We start from the raw sequence: 16,840 nt of genomic DNA on the forward strand, positions 1-16,840 counted from the left end.
TTGGACCAGCTTGATTAGCACATAAACATAACATGGCTCACATCACTCCTCCTGAACAATTATTGCATACTCAACATGCCCCTCAAAACATGTAAAAATACCATCAGACAACAATAAATATATACTTTCTGCAACCAATGTATTGAGAAACCATAACATTTAAATATTCCAACAACAGCCACACACAAGAAGCAGTAAGAGCATTCCGAACCAGAAACCAGTAATTCACGCAATATGTTAAGCATCTTAACATGTTCCTAGTAAGAGTCAGACAAGGCGACCATAGGATTTTGACTCACTCAGTACTAGATTACCCTTAATTATAAAGAAAACGTCCCATCCACAGCTAGGGATATGAAAAACACATCCAAAGCAGGACTCCCAAAAGCAATAATTTTCAAACACCTCAAAACTACCCACAACTCATCTCATATACAAATTTGTATTAGACAATTCTACCTCTCCATCAAAGTGTTAAAGTGTGATTAGATTCACAACAAAACAACAATATTATGAAAGAAAATAATATGTTGGGAGTCGTAATTGGAAATGAAAATACAGAAAATATTATTTGCTAGCTGCAAAAAGCAATATTTCCTGCCAAAGAAATCTGAATTCATCGCTTAAAAAAAAATCAAACAACCAACATGGGGAAGCACGTCAAGTCCCCACCATTCTGGCCACATAGCCACGGCCTGTGCACTCAACACCTCATGTGGTAAATCCAGTACTTTACCAACTGTGAAAGTAGAATGACATCCAATAAGTGTTTATCCTGTTCCTCTTAATCTTCCCTTAAAATCCCTTCTCTTGAAAAGCCCAACGTCAGTGAGAACGACAATCCTATCCGATAAGTCCATGTTTCTCACCCTAAGGAAGACTACTTCTACAACAGTTGAACTTCACCACCTCAGAAGTAGACATTATCCGCACCTTCACATTAACAGGGATCTCCCACCCAATTATCTCTCCCAGCCTGAGCTAGTATAAATATGTTTGCAGTCAGAAGAAGACACTCACACTATCTTTAAGCCATCCACACCATTACTAGAACTAGGTCCCTCCGACTAAGTCCTTGTGAAATCATAGGCTAACTTTCCATGCATTACAACTAGTGCCTAGCTTTAAAAATATAGGCATTCATGGGTTTATTTACAGTCTAAAAGGATGCAGACTGTCCTAGGCTGTGCACTGGATAGCACTCAGGATTTTATGGAACGACCTAAGGTTGCAGTCTTTCTACCGTAAGGTTCTACATAGCCTTCAACACTTATACTTTAATGTATGACTAGACCAGACAGGCAGCTGCAGCAGATTGTCCTGAACCAGCATTGTAATATTCCCAATGCAAAGAGGTCTGAATATAGGAATAAGAATTGTCACCTCCCAAGCCACAGTTCTGCCTGTGCCCCCTCAGCATCACTTTGCCCACCACCCTATTCAGAATTTGCCTTCACCCACTACTGGGCTAATACTAGCCATCGCTGGACGCCTTATCATCAACCTACATTCGAAATTAGATGAGCCACAAATGTATTTATTTTACCTCCAATTAACCAGCCCCTAGCATTTCTTTGTAATAGAAGTGGAGTGTATAAATGCAGAAGTCTATAACTATGTAGGAACAGTCACTCAAGTGTATCTTCTGTTGTGTATTGCAGTAACCTCCAATTGGTGGGGCAATAAGCGCATCGACTACGCCCTCTATTGCCCTGACGTCTTGACAGCGTTTCCAACTGTGGCGCTTCCCCATCTCTTCCACGCCAGCTACTGGGAGTCTACTGATGTGGTAGCCTTTATCCTGAGACAGGTATGTTTTAGATTGCTTACAATTTGAGCAGTATTCTGGATACAAACTATTGAGATTGGTGATGATATCATCTAAAGACGGGGCTGGTCACAAAATAGTCTTCTAAAAAGCATAACATGCAGGGGGCAACTTGTTTCAGTGAGGTATCTGCAGGGGAACACGAATAAACTGTAAAACGAAGTCAGGGGTCCTCAAACCCAGCACATTGGTGGGGTTACCAGCAGTAATGTTATGAAACATTGATATGAAAAGAAACCACATAAGCAATAACCTAACAGCCATAATTGTGGGTACCTTCTGGCACCAAGGAAGGAACATAAGCCCTAGGGTTCCGCAACTCATCATGAAATTTCATTCATAGGTCAGCTTTAAAAGCATGTTTTTGGAAATGCAATCTTTTTGGCTTTAAAATATCAATTTTCCTATTTCTAAATATGCTAACTTGTTCCTATCAATTACAGGGCCCCATACCGTGTAAACAAAAACAGCACTTTTTGTGCCTCAATTGGCCAGTTTTCATTTTTAGTAAATAATATTTGGTCCCGGACCATCTGCTTGTCATGTTAATCAAGTACTCTCATATATTTCTCCTTTATAAAAATAGCTGTTGCCTCACCTGCCCATGTACTACTATCACGTCAGGAATGCCCAGCATAATACCAAGGATAGCCACAATATGCTAAGGATGACCCCCAGTCTGCCATTGGTGGACATCATTTTGCTAAGGGTGCCAACAATGTACCTACCATTGGCACTTTTTTGTCTGGCCAAAACCATGCTCTCTGTGCAGCATAACTCCAGTGGTAGCCATAACACATGAAGTATGACTTCCATACCAGTCCCAATGCTAACCTCAACATATCATATATCAATAGCATCTTTTCAGGGGTAGTCCTCATTAGGCCAGGCATGCCCATGTCTATAATATCATTATGCCGGGAATGGACAGCATTAATACCAAGAAGACTGCCAGTGCATAAAGGAAGAACACCCTTTGGCTGCAGGTAGCTGCCACTATACCTAGGATTCTCACAACACCTTAAAAAGGCCATCAGTACGCCGGAAGAGGGAATGATTTGGTGATGAGTGCCCAAACTATATCAGAAAGAATCAACATTATGCCACAACCATCATTATGCGGAGTGACCACCATAATGCTACAAATGCCTACCATTGTACCACATATATTCTGTTTATATCAGAAAGGTCACCAAATGCCACTGATGGTCTCAGATGCCAGTGAGTGACACGAAGTATAGACACTGCTGGCCAGAAAGGCACATTATGACTAGCACAGGCACTCATACACAAAGGCACACATACATACATGTGTCACGATAGCATTAATGTACGCACACAAACACAGGCACCCATTCATACAAGCACAGACATGCACTGTGCTTCTTTATGCACGCTTTCCCCACTTCTATGCAGAATGTAAGACACTTGCTTGTCTCCGCTACTATCGCTTACATTCTTGCACTCAAGCCATTAAGTTCTAGCGACAGCAGGCTTTGTTTTCCCGAGCCACATGCAAGCACTAAAAGTGTGAGCGTGCAGTCCCCACTCTCGGTTACAGTGTGAGTGGGGAGTGCAATCATGCCATCTGTTTGGGTGGCGGCCACTACACTGGGTCTGAGCGCCTCTTGCAGTGTGGAGTCTCCACTGTTCAGTTTCAGGCTGCAAGCTTTTTTATTGAAGTCACATTTATGGAATAAAGATAATTGAATTCCACATCTCATAACCTTTGAACCCTTATACCGTTATAAACACTAGTAAAATTCTGTGAAATCTAACATACTTCAGAAGCACCTCTGCACCTTCTTCGGAGTCGGACAAGAGGGTGACAGTGATGGAAAAAGCTGGATAGTACAGCATCTAATTTAGGACATCCTAATTCCTCACTCCTCAGCCCTACTTCTCATCCATCATACATCATCCCTACTTCTCATCCATCATCCGTGCTTCTCATCCCTACTTCTCTGCCATCATCCCTACTTCTCTTCCATCATTCCTACTTCTCATCCCTACTTCTCATTCATATTCCATCATTCCTACTTCTCATGCCTCAGCCTTTATCCGTATTCCTCATCCATCATCCCTACTCCTCATTGATCATCCCTCAGTCATACCAACACATTTTCAGTTCACAAAAATTACGCTAACGTGGCGCTAGGTGGTGCTAGGCCCTTCCTAAATTTGGGCCTTAAGGTTTTGAGCTTAAAATGAAATGAGGTCAGTAGGATCCCAACACCACACATGCAGGCATCCTTGCTATTAAGCTTCCGAAGCTACATACGCACAGTTGGTCTCCCGGGAGGTTTGCTAATGCAGGTACCAGTCACGGTGCAGGAAATGGAGTTCGGCTCGGTTCCTGCTTCTCTTACCTGTTCATCAGTGAACCTAACACTTGGTAGAAAAATGCTTCTCCTCTGGGGGCTCTTTTGTATATGTGGGTTAAACACTGGTCTGCCTGCTGCAGTGATTGCGCCAGTTTTAAACCCCCTCGTGTTGTGCTATGGAACCTTTGCATTTAGATGCAGTTTGCGCCTTGACATAGCAGAGAGACCGATCTCCTTGTTCAGAGAGCCTTAAAACGCAAGCATCTTCCTCGCGAGTGACCTGGAGCCATCTTCCCTCTGCACTGTACATTAAATGACCACAGTAATTAGATTGCTGTCCAAATTGCCGCCTGTTTCTTACCAGCAGGATCAGTACTTTAATGTACTTGCAGGTACAAAAATTAGGAAAATCACCTGAAGTGAATGTTATTTCGATCATCAGTTCACACTCTAACCAGTAAATAGAAGTAAAAGTACTTGAAAATGTAATCTAGAGCTGCCTGATGGATCCCTGACTGATAATTAAAGCGATAAAGGCAAAAAGACTATATATATATGAAATGAATACAGACTATTTTCTATTATGTTCTGTTTAGCTTTTGACTCATGTCCGTGCCTTCAATAGTATGAAATCTAAAATGTGGTCTAGTGGCCAACATTTCTCTCTAGGAAAGGGGACAACCCCAGAGGTGACAATATTATACAACTAATACGAGGTACATTTTGAAAAAAAATCTGAAAATAAATTTTCCCATTTGATTTACATTCAATTTAAGGAGATTTTAGGTGGGAGATAGCTAAAATAAAGCCATTCGGACTCAAACAATAGAGATTCTCCAGCCAGAATCAGGTTTATTGGCCTTTTTGCAACCTTAGCCCCTCCCGAAGCATTGGCCACCTCTGTTTAGCTATTTGCCCACCAGTGTGGCATCTTCAGGATATGTAAGGAGTGCCCTCTCAGCATATGTAGATCCTTAGTATTGTCCAGTTTGATTTCAGGCGAAAAGTCACTATTTTATAAATGTCCATCTAGAGTATGAAATCAGCTTTATATTGCCTGCATTAGATAGAAGAGCAGCTATTTGGGATGCTCACCTCTCCCACCTGCAAGTTATGATGTCAGTGGAGTTCTCAGGCTGATAAAGTGATGAAGCAGTGGCCGCTTGGCCCACTGCTTCATAACCTCCAGGGCAGGTCACCTGGTCATTTAGGGCTTCATCACATTTTATATCAGCATACTTACCGATACAAATAGAGCTAAAACTTAGGGGTAGATGACACTTACTATGCTGCAGCATCTCCTTTGAATCAAAGCCAAGGCCTTATAACCACCCAACAGGCCACAGGGCCTGTCTCTGTAGGGGATCTGTGAATGGGTGCACGAGTAGGTCGGAAAGTGGGTGAGTGAGTCTATGAGCGGGTCTGAGTGAGTGCATGAGTGTCTGTGTGGGTGTGTGAGTGGGCTCATGAGTCTCTGAGTGCATCTATGAGTGTATGAATGGGTCTTCAATTTTTTTTATTTCTTTTTTTTGCTTATTTGTAAATATTCATGAATATTCACACATGGTGAACAAAAAACATTTTAAACACGTAATTTAACCCTCACACATGCCTATGCCACACCCTTGGGGTCAGGGCATATCCACCCTAACCCTTATGCTACTTTCCATTTTGTTCTAAGGCCCAGGACCGCAACTTTCTGTTCAGGTTGCGGCCAGCCAATTACAGTGCTTCTATTAATTGCGCATGTGCGAATATTGGCAAATTATTTGCAACCCTAGATATACAAATTTGGAGTTTCCTTAATTTCTCGTAAACTACAAAATGGATTTACACCAAATATTCAAAAGCGTAATCTATGTACCGAAACCTGCCTTTCTGCCCAATTTGGTATAATTCCGTCCAGCAGATGAGGCTGAAGTCATGTTCAAAATTCCCATGGAAATTAACATGGCAAACATACGTTTTTTGACCCCCCCCCACCCCTTTTTTTCAGCCAAAACTTTTTGTGCGCAACAATTATCACCAGCACTCTTTTTTTGGGGAAATTTCATTAATATTCATCAAACGGTGTCAAAGATGTAGGCAAGTCAAAAAATGCTTTTTCTGTGGAAACATTGTCCTAACTATAACTACCTAGTGGCTATATATATATATATATATATATATGTGTGTTCTGCAACTTGGCTGCAGCTGCATCTTGCCACGTATTCCTGCACCTAGTTTCTCCTATGCCAATTGAGGTGCATGATGGATTTTAATTCTAGGGGTCTGATTGCGAGTCTATTGTTTTTTCTGTCCCATACGTAAACCCCTATTTTTGCACAGGTCAAAATTACGAGTTGCATGTTAGTAATTGCATCTGATAATTATCGCATTCGTTAAATACCTCAACCTTAGTTAAATTTCGGCAGTCAAACCTGCCAAAAGTTTACAGGGGAAAACCGTATAGTAATTACTGTATCATGTGGATTTTGGTGGTTTAAATACCAAAATCCACATGTTGTTCCCCAGAAACTCGTAATAGGTGCTATGTATCACACCTAATAAATAACGATCTCCGTGGTATCATTATTTACCAGCACCTACGCTTGTAATTAGGCTCTTAGGGGCATATTTAAGTGCCCCTAGCGCCTCGTTGCGCCACATTATCTTCATTTTTTTTTCTGCTAATGTGGCCCAACGAGACCAAAATCCCTGCACCATATTTACAAAGTGGTGCAATGATTTCATTGCGCTACTTTGTAACCCTTTTGCGTTACATTATGCCTACGCCAGGCATAATGTATGCAAAGGGGCGCTACCCCGTTAGGGGGGCCGAAAAAAGAGGAAGGAAATCTAACAGAGGGGCATATTTAGAAGCCCCTAGGGCCATCTTGCGCCACATTTGCAGTGTTTATTTTGATGCAAATGTGGCGTTCAGGTGGCATTTCCAACGTGCTATATTTGCACAGTGGTGCAATGCTTGCATTGTGCCACTTTGTAAACCCTTGCTCCACATTGTATCTGTGCCAGGCATAATGTAGGCAAGGGCGGCGTTCCCCAGTTAGGGGGGCTGAAAAAATGGCACAAGGAAATCTAAGAGATTTTCTTGCACCATCTTTTTAGCACTTTTAACGCCTGCTTGCAGCAGGCGTTAAAAGGCAGTATACCATTATTCATAATGGGCCCCTATGTACTCTGCAGGAATAGCGCCAACATTTTGGTGCTACTCCTGCAGAATACATCAATAGCTTCACAAAAAATGATGTTATTGCCCCCTACCCTGCGCCACGGTGCGCCGTATTTTAAATACGGCACACACATGGTAGAGGTAGGGGGCGATAAGAAGCGCAAGAAATGGGGATGCACTGGGTGCAGCACCACTTTCCTTAAATCTGCCCCAGAATGCATTCTCTATGTCCTTTACCCACTGAATACATGTCAACAAAACTGATTTAGGCAGGACTCTCCCAGTGTTTGTCTTTGCCTCAATGGAGGTCAACGTGGAAATGAGGTCACCACCCCCTTTTTTTAAAATCTCCATATTTCTATTGTCAAAATGTTGCTATTATGCACTGGGATACCACCCACCTTCTAGCTGTGCTGCCTCTCCAATCCCATTTCTGTTCTAAACGAGATCCTCTGATTCCTGACCCTCTCGATGTTCAAAATCCTGGGAGCTGGCAAGGTATTGCCTGGTCATAAACAAAATGTTTAGGAAGAACACTTTGACTGTTGTACTTCACACAGGATCAAGTACACACCATTTTATCGTACAGGGTACTGTTTCCTTGTATTCTGCTTATCTTTTGATCTGGAACTCAATAAAGGTGTCTGAATTAAAAAAATAACACTGTGTCACAGAGCAAATTACACACTGTGGGGTTGATTACGCCTTCGGCGGACAGAAAAGGCAGTCCGCCGTAATCCCGGCAGTCAGGTTGCCGCCAGTGCAGCTGCCTTCCCGCGGGCCCCATTAGGAGTTTCCCGCTGGGTCAGCGGACGGAAATGGTGTTTCCGCCCTCTGACCCAGTGGGAAATGTCCTACAACATTGACTCCAGCTCATAATAGAGATGGGGGAAATGCTGTAGTGCGTAGGGTGCACCAGCACCCGTCGCGATGTTCACTGTCTGCAAAGGAGACAGTGAACATCGCGATGGGGCTGGCCAGGGGAGCCCCAGCACTGCCCATGCCAAGTGCAGGGGCCACCCTGGTGCCCCCTGCACCCTGTCTCCGCCAGCAGTTACATGGCAGTGCTCCCGCCATGTAACCACCGGCGGAGAAGGGATTGGTAATCTCCAGGGCACGAATGTATGCAGCACTGCCCTGGCAGATTTGGACCGCCAGCATCACCAGTCCCTCTTATCCCGACAGTGCTGTCCCACCAGGGTCGTAATGACCCCCATTTATGCTCTATTTTCATAATAAATAAATACATTTTCCCCCTATTTTTATAGGTGAGTGATCAGAGTGAGTTTGACTAAACGCTTTACCAAACAGCTAAATAAATCAACGCTGTTTGAGTGTGAAGCGAAGTAGGTATGCTTTATTTTTAGTTTTATAGGCAACACAATTAATAAACAAAATTTACCCATTTTTCAACTAAGCATTTTTTGTAAGAGAATAGTTTGTGAAAATCATTTACACCTCATAGAAAATATAAAGTGTCATATATTTTTGCAAAAGTTTCACAATACAGCATGAGTGTTAATTTGCTTTTCCTATTCTATTTCCTTGATATTTGCACTGGTAAATAACCACCATTCACTATTGACTACAACACAACGGTTCGCTCCATTGTCGATTGCACAAGTACAAAAATGGAACAGAATTTGGTTTACACCAATGTTTGTGTTAAACCAGTGTAAACCAATGTGAAATTCCCCCTGGTTTGACTTCCTGTGACAGCTGATCCAATGGGTAATCACCCTTTATAAACCTATTCTTTTGAGGTGTATGAGAAATGGAAGATTGTTGCCTGATGTGTGCAGTGGGGGTACTGGGGTTCTGTGAGACAGAGAAGCATTTCGGCCAATCTAATGCACTGAATGCGCGAAGGGCTCTGCAACCTGAGAGGCAATGCACCATCTAAGGTAAATAAACATCAAACACCCTACTGTTGAATCCCACCCACTTATCCTTATTGTAATGCCCGACATCTAAAAGTAAAGCATGTGTTTCACTCAGTCTGAGGCCAGTGGCATAATGCAAAAGGATTGTGCCCCCTTCAGAATGTGGTGAGTAGCCATTGAGACTCCCATATATCACAAATATTCAAAGGTCTTAGGCTGAATGCCGCCCCTGCATCGCAGGGGCTGCGCTGCCTGTGTTTAGTCATGGGTGAAATTCTAATTATGCCAGAGTAATTGGGGTACTTTTGCATTACTCTTTTTGTCACAAATTTCCATAAAAGTATAGGATTACACTTGTTTGTGTAATTATGAGCAATTTGGCACAGAAGTCCTACAGCAGGAGCACTGGAACAACAAACTTAGGAGCAGATTTATGGAAGGTAGCGCTGCACCGAGTGCAGCGCCACTTCCCTGCACCCCTTAGCGCCCTCCTACCGCCACCATGTGTGCACCGTATTTAGAATACGGCGCACCATGGCGCAGGGTAGGGGGCAATAGCCTAATTATTTTTGACGCAATTGATGTACTGTGCAGGAGTAGCGCCAAACTGTTGCCGCTACCCCTGTAGAGTAAGTAGGGGCCCATTCTAAAGAATGGAAGCCCCCTTTTAATGTCTGCTCTTAGCAGGCGTTAAAAGTGCGTACAAAATGGCGCAAGGAAATCTCATTGATTTCCTAGCGCTATTTGTTCGCCCCCCTCCTAATGGAGGAACGCCCCCTTTCTATACATTATGCCTGGCTCAGGCATAATGTAGCGCAAAGGGTTATAGAGTGGCGCAATGCATGCATTGCGCCACTCTGTAAATACAGCGCAGAGATTTCAGCATCGTTGGGCCACATTAACGTAAAAAATAATGACGTCGATGTGGTGCAAGGTGGCGCTAGCGGGCTATAAATATGCTCCTTAGGGCCTGATTTAGAGTTTGGCGGATGGGGTTACTCCATCACAAATGTCATCCCATTACATTCTATGGGAATCGTAATATGGTGGACGAGATATCTGTCACATTTGTAATGGAGTAACCCATCTGCCAAACTCTAAATCAAGCCCTTAGTGAGAGCAAGTGCCTGCTGGGTATTGCTGTACATGCTCTGTAGCATTTACGGCTATTTACTTTCTTAGCACAAAATGCATCATCTAGTCTATTTTGCACGCAGGCATACACTTGCACTAAATATAGCACTAAATGCTGCGTTACACACCTAGCGTAATTCCAAGTAATCTCATCTAATTTTGCTGAAATTTCGCCTCATTATAATAAAACAAATTACGCAAGTTACATCCACCGTTACCTGTGTAATACGCTTCTGAGTCACCTCACTTGACGAAATCATCAAGACCAAGCCCTGGAAATGATGGACGGTGACTGATTTGTGTGATTTGTGTACAATGTAGCTGACTTTTGTTTCTTCATCTCATTCTTTCTCCTGTGTTACGCTTGCTAAAAGACTCCACTGATGCTGGAGAACAAGAAGCAACTCTGTGGGAAATACTGGATGATCGTAAATAAAATAAAATAAAAAAAAACAAGACAATAATACCCAAGAATAGCAATTTCGGCCAATAATATGATGGTTCCTATTTGTTACATTCTATTTAATTCATCTGTCACTATTGTTATCATTAAACTAAGTGGTATTCTTTATGAACATGATATTGTGAGTGGGCCCTGCAGATAATCAAACCTTGCACTCTTTATGTTACATATATATAAGGTTACCAGATGACTCAATATCAACTACTTTGCAGTGCTCCAGTCCCTTGTGTCTACAAATAGTTGTTTTCCGGTGTGTTATTTAAATTTAATAAATTAAGTGAACCAGGACTACAACTCCCAGAATGCAATATGTTCCTAAATCAAAAAATAAGGACTAGAGTGCTGCATACTTGGTTATGCCCAGTGACCTAACAGATAAAGCTATCAAGTGAGAGTTCCATCCCAGGAGCATTATTACTGGCTTATGTTTAGTATTTAATGGAGTGTGAGCCTTATCACTTATTATATTGTATTTTATTTGCAGTTATATATTACTTCCTAACACTGACAAGTGGTGTTGAAGTGATTTTTTGGTGGGTAGTGTAACCCAGGGCTATCAGAACAATTTATTAATATTATTATTAGTATTATTATTATTTATGTTATTATCATTATTATTATCATTATTATTATTATATTTTCATGCATGGTTGAAATTTAGTAGCTGTTAGTCTTTTATTTTTGTGTGCCGAGGACGAGACCAGCTCGTCCTGCACCAAGCTCATGGGAGGAGTGCTAGCGCTCTCCCCATGAGCCTCCTACCCCTCCCCCGGTCATGGATAGAAAGGGAATCGCTTCCCCTTCCATCCCGACCTACCCAGTGACGTCTGATGATGTCAGCAAGCGATCGCCTTCTGACCTCATCAGAGGTCACCTCACGAGCGCGATCGGAAGAGAAATGCTTTGGTGGGGGCAGGCAGAGGCATGAAAGGAAAGGAAAGGTCTTTCCTTTCATGTCTCTGTAAGCATTTCTGCAACCTGATCGTAAAGCGATCGGGCAGCAGAAATGCCCACTAGGCACCAGGGATTTTTTTTTAAAATATATTTACGCATAAGGGGAGCGACCCCTTGAGCAGGGGTCGCTCCCCAGGGGGGCAATTATTTTTAAGTCATTTCTGCCCAGGGCAGATCGGCCTATTGTAATTAGGTTGATCTCCCCCCAGGGTGGGCAGAATTCACTAGACACCAGAGATTGTTTACATTTGTTTTTGTTTTTTTACAGGAGGGGTGTGACTCCTTAGGCAAGGGTTCCTCCCCTGGGGGGCAAATTATATTTAGTCCATTTCTGCCCCCCGTGGAGGCAGATCGGCTTATTTTTATTAGGCCAATCTGCCCCCAAGGGGAGCAAAAACCACGAGACACCAGGGATTGTTTTTTTTTTTAACAGATGGGGAGCGACCCCTTAGGAAAAGGTCGCTCCCATGGAGGGGGTAAATTTATTTTAGGCCATTTTGCTCCTCTTGGGGGCAGATCATCCTATTTTAATTAGGCCGACCTGCCCCCAACAGGGGCAGAAACCACTAGGCACCAGTGATTGTTTTTTTTTTTAACAGATGGGGAGCGACCCCTTAGGAAAAGGTCGCTCCCATGGAGGGCAATTGTTTTTAGGCAATTTCTGCCCTCTTGGGGGCAGATCAGCCTATTTTTCTTAGGCCAATCTGCTTCCAAGGTGTGCAAAACCACTAGACAGCAGGGATTTTGTTTTTGCGACAATTTCACGCAAGGCAAGTGACTTCTCATGCAAGGGCCGCTCCCCTGGGGGGCAAATTTATTTTAGGCCATTTCTGCTCCCCTTGGGAACAGATTGGCCTATTTCTATTAGGCCGATCTGCCCCCAAAGGGAGCAGAAACCCCTAGGCACCAGGGATTTCATTTTTTTTTTTCACAGATGGGGAGCGGCCCCTTAGGCAAGGGTCGCTCCCCTGGGGAGCAAATTTGTTTTAGGCCATTACTGCCCCCTTGGGAGCAGTTTGGCCTGTTTCTGTAAGGCCCATCTGACCATTTAGGTACCAGGGGTGGGGTGTGTGTGTGTTTTGTTTGGGGGGGGCAGCTCCTTGGGCAGAGGTCGCACCCCATGGGGGCACATTACTGTTAGCCATGTCTACCTCCCCTCCCCGTGGGGCAGATCGGCCTATTTTTGTACCAGACACCATGGAAGACTTTTTAAAAACAAAAAAAAGAGGGTGGAGTATGGCCATACCCCCACCCCAAATAAATGGGGACAAAGTTGTTCTGCCCATCGGTGGGCAGATGGGGCAAATACACCCTTCTGCTCCCCCGGGGGGCATAAGGCCTACTAGATGCCAGGGAATTAAAACAAAATAGTGGGGTGGTGGCTAGCAACCAGTATCTGCATGGTTTTGCTCTGACCCCAACTGAAGGATGTGAGAGAACAGGGCTGATTGCAGAGGCCCCCTAACTTTTTGCCCCCATTTTCCACTTTTTCTGGTGTTTTCCTGACTCTGATGGTGCCCTGGGCACTGCTAACCAGTCCAAAGGCCTGTGCTCTGTGTAAAATCAGTATGCAAATTAGGCTAATTATAATTGGCTAAGTCAACCTACCTATAAGTCCCTAGTATATGGTAGGGCATGTAGGTTTAGGGACCCCAGCATAGGTAGTGCACCCATAGGTGCACTGCTGAGGTGTCCAGGGTCATTTTAAAGGCAGGCCTGCCTTGCTGGCTGCTTTTAAATTAGTTATATGCAAATTCGATTTTGGAATTAAAAGTAGTTTCAAAGCCTTAAACGACCTTATTTGTACATATATGTCACCCCTAAGGTGTGCCCTATGTGCCCCTAGGGCTGGGTGCCATGTAACTATAAGCAGGGACCTTATAAAAATCGTTTTATAAGCCCTGGTGAGGTAAAACAGCCAAATTAGTTTTTCCCTCATTGTAGTGAATGGCCTCCATAGGCTAGAATGGGGAGACTTTATTTTAATTTTAATTTTAAAAGTCCCCTTAAGTAACGGAAACCAGAAGTTTGGTATCAAATTAATTGTTATAATAAATTCCACAACTTCCAGTTGTGGGATTTAATATAACTTGTTCAGGTAAAGAGTTTTAAACTTTACCTGAAAAGTTGCCAACTTCAGCCCTGCAGTGTTTTTTGTTGCTGTGCTCTGATTGGCCAGCCTCTGGCAGCCTGGTCAGGCTGCCTTGATGAGGTGTGAAGTGGCCTGGCTCGACACAAAGAGATGTGGCTGTGGGAGGAGATCTCCCCTCAGCAGATGGTGAAGCAGGAAGGGGGAGGGCTGCCAAACTGGTCTTCAAAGGCAGAGAAGGACATTTGGAGCAACCCAGCAACACCCTCACATCCTGCAAACCCAGACAATTAGGTGTCCCCTTGATTAGATTAGGGGAGGGGTGTCTTTAGGATTTTTAGCCACACCAGTGGGTGGGCTCAGCCAGATGTAACCTCCAAAAATCACTTTCAGCCATGATGGATTTTTGAGGAATGTTGCTCCCTGGGATTGATTTTTGCCACATTTCCCAGGAAGTAGTCATCACGGGGGAAGGGCCCTGCCCCTGATTGGAGAACCAGGACCCCCCTGTTTTTCACCCAGGAGCAAGGATAAAACTGGCAGACCTGCACCCACATCTCAGATCCATATCAGATTCCAACAAGGAAGAACTACAGGAGAAGAAGGACCGCCCTGCTGGACCCCTGACCTGCACCTGGACACTGCACTCTGGAGCACTGCACCAGCTGCACACTGGGCTTCACCACTAAAAGTACTTTACCTGTCTTCTGCTGCTTCAAGAAGGGACTCCCTGTTTGCTACAGGTACAAAGGAGCTGCCCAGAGTCCCCTGCATCAAGTCCTGCAAACAGAGCCCAGCTGACTAGCGTCCTGTGGCCATTTGAGGATTCTGACCAGGTGCATTCTGGGAACTGTAGTTCAAATCCCAAGGAGCAACTCAGAGCTTCTGGAACCTTGGATCAAGTTGTGGACACTTCAAGGACACAAAAAGGACCTCTGGAAGAAGACCCAGAAGTTTGGAGGCGTTTGGAGCAACTCCATAAGTTGAAGAGGTGCATTGTGGGAGTTGTAGTCCCAGATCCCAAGAGGCACACCAGAGCCTCTGAACCCTTGGCTGGTGCTGTGGACAACTTTCCCGAATCAAACACTTCTGAAAGTAAGTGGGACAGTGTTACCTCGTGGGTGGCCTGAACTCTGGATTTTGTTCCTTTCCAGTGTGACCTTTTTTAACCCTTTGAGCGCTAGTTGCTTCTATGCGCTAGAAAGCATTAATTCGTTAAAAATTCATATCTCCGGTTCCCCTTATCCGATTGTATTAGTTTTGGTGTCATTTTAAAGATAAAAATATAATCTATTTTTATAAATTGATTTTTGATTTTTAAACTGTTTCCTGTGTTTTATTTAATTACTGTTTTGTGATATTTGAATGCTTTACCCTTTGTCTCCTAAGTTAAGTCTTGTCGCTCATTGCTAAGCTACCAAGGGTTGAGCTGGGTTTAATTTACTGAGACCTAACTGGACCTAAGTGGAGGTTAGTGGCCTATTGCTAAGTGTAGGTACTTACGTGCCTTTACCAATAACCCATTTTCCAACAAAGGGGGTAACAGTATTTCAGCTCCCCCCCCCCCACACAAAAAAAAAAATCTTGTCCCATGGCAAGCAAGAGGACATTTGATTATTTTGGGTTTTGGTTTTACATTTAGGCCATGAGAGCTTGTCTAACTCTCAAAATCATCCCATTTGGAATGGTGAGGGCTGCACTTTTTGGACTTTGGGACGCTACCATGTAGAAAAATCTACAAGACCTAGACACATCTGAAAATGTAACATCTGGGTGAGTCCAGGGTGATGTGCTTCATATGCACCCCACATAATTTTCTTAGCCACAATGCCCTGCAAGCCTCCAACTTTGCTTGAAATCACACATTTTTCCCACATTTTTGTGATGGAACCTTCCGGAATCTGCAGGAATCCACAAAATTCCTACCACCAAGCATTGTCGCATCTGTACAGTTAACAATTCTGCCCCACTTGTCAGCCTAAAAACGTTTTTTTTCAAACTGCCCTTTTGGACCCGCTTTGGTTCCCCCCTCATTTTCGACATGTTCTTGGCTCTTCCCTGTCACAGGCACTTGCCCACCTACACAAGTGAGGTATAATGTTTACCAGGAAACTGAGGGGAACGTTGGGTGGTAGCAAATTTGTGCCAGTGCGGTGATCCCACACAGAAATGTGGTAAAAATGTGATTTGTTTAGCTAAATTTGAGGTTTGCTGAGGATTCTGGGTAAGAAAACACGGGCGGAGCCACGCAAGTCACACCTCCCTGGACTCCTTCGGGTGTCTAGTTTTCCGAAATGTGTGGGTTGGGTAGGTTTCCCTAGATGGCTTCTGAGCCCAGGACCAAAAACGCAGGTGCCCCCTGCAAAAACAGGTAGTTTTGTATTTGATAATTTTGCTATATCCACATAGTGTTTTGGGGCATTCCCTGTTGTGGGCACTAGGCCTATCCACACAAGTGAGGTACCATTTTTAGTAGGAGACCTGGGGAAACGTTGGGCAGACAGAGGTTTGTGGTTCCCCTCAGATTCCAGAACTTTGCAGCACCGAAATGTGAGGAAAAAATGTATTTTTTGCCAAATTTTGAGTTTTGCTAAGGATTCCGGGTAACAGAGCCTGGTGAGAGCACTACTAATTACCACATCCTGGGTTCCCCTGGGTGTCTAGTTTTCAGAAATGTCCAGGTTTGCTAGGTTTCCCTAGGTGTTGGCTGAGCTAGAGGCCACAATCCACAGCTAGGCACCATGCAAAAAACAGGTCAGTTTTCATAAGAAAAATTTGATGTGTCCATGTTGTATTTTGGAACCTTCCGTGTCGTGGGCACTAGGCCTGCCCACACAAGTGAGGTATCATTTTTATCAGGAGAATTAGCTGAATGCTGGGTGGAAGGAAATGTGTGGCTCCTCTCAGATTCCAGAACTTTCTGTCACCGAAATGTGAGAGAAAAGGTTTTTTTTTGCCAAATTTCAGGGCCTGCTAAGGATTCTGGGTAACAG

The 16,840-nt window shown here is 43.8% G+C and overlaps 1 protein-coding gene across 2 annotated transcripts in view; it reads left to right on the forward strand.

Moving 5' to 3' along the window:
• PITPNM3 (PITPNM family member 3) overlaps window positions 1-16,840 on the forward strand; it is a 1,929,018-nt gene that overhangs the window by 1,709,667 nt on the left and 202,511 nt on the right. For both annotated transcript variants that reach the window (XM_069226994.1, XM_069226995.1), the window contains exon 12: window positions 1,662-1,810. In XM_069226994.1, coding sequence (XP_069083095.1) covers window positions 1,662-1,810 — 149 coding nt within the window. The remainder of the gene's footprint in view (window positions 1-1,661; window positions 1,811-16,840) is intronic.

This window comes from Pleurodeles waltl, chromosome 3_2 (genome assembly GCF_031143425.1).
Source record: "Pleurodeles waltl isolate 20211129_DDA chromosome 3_2, aPleWal1.hap1.20221129, whole genome shotgun sequence".
Lineage (NCBI taxonomy): Eukaryota > Metazoa > Chordata > Amphibia > Caudata > Salamandridae > Pleurodeles > Pleurodeles waltl.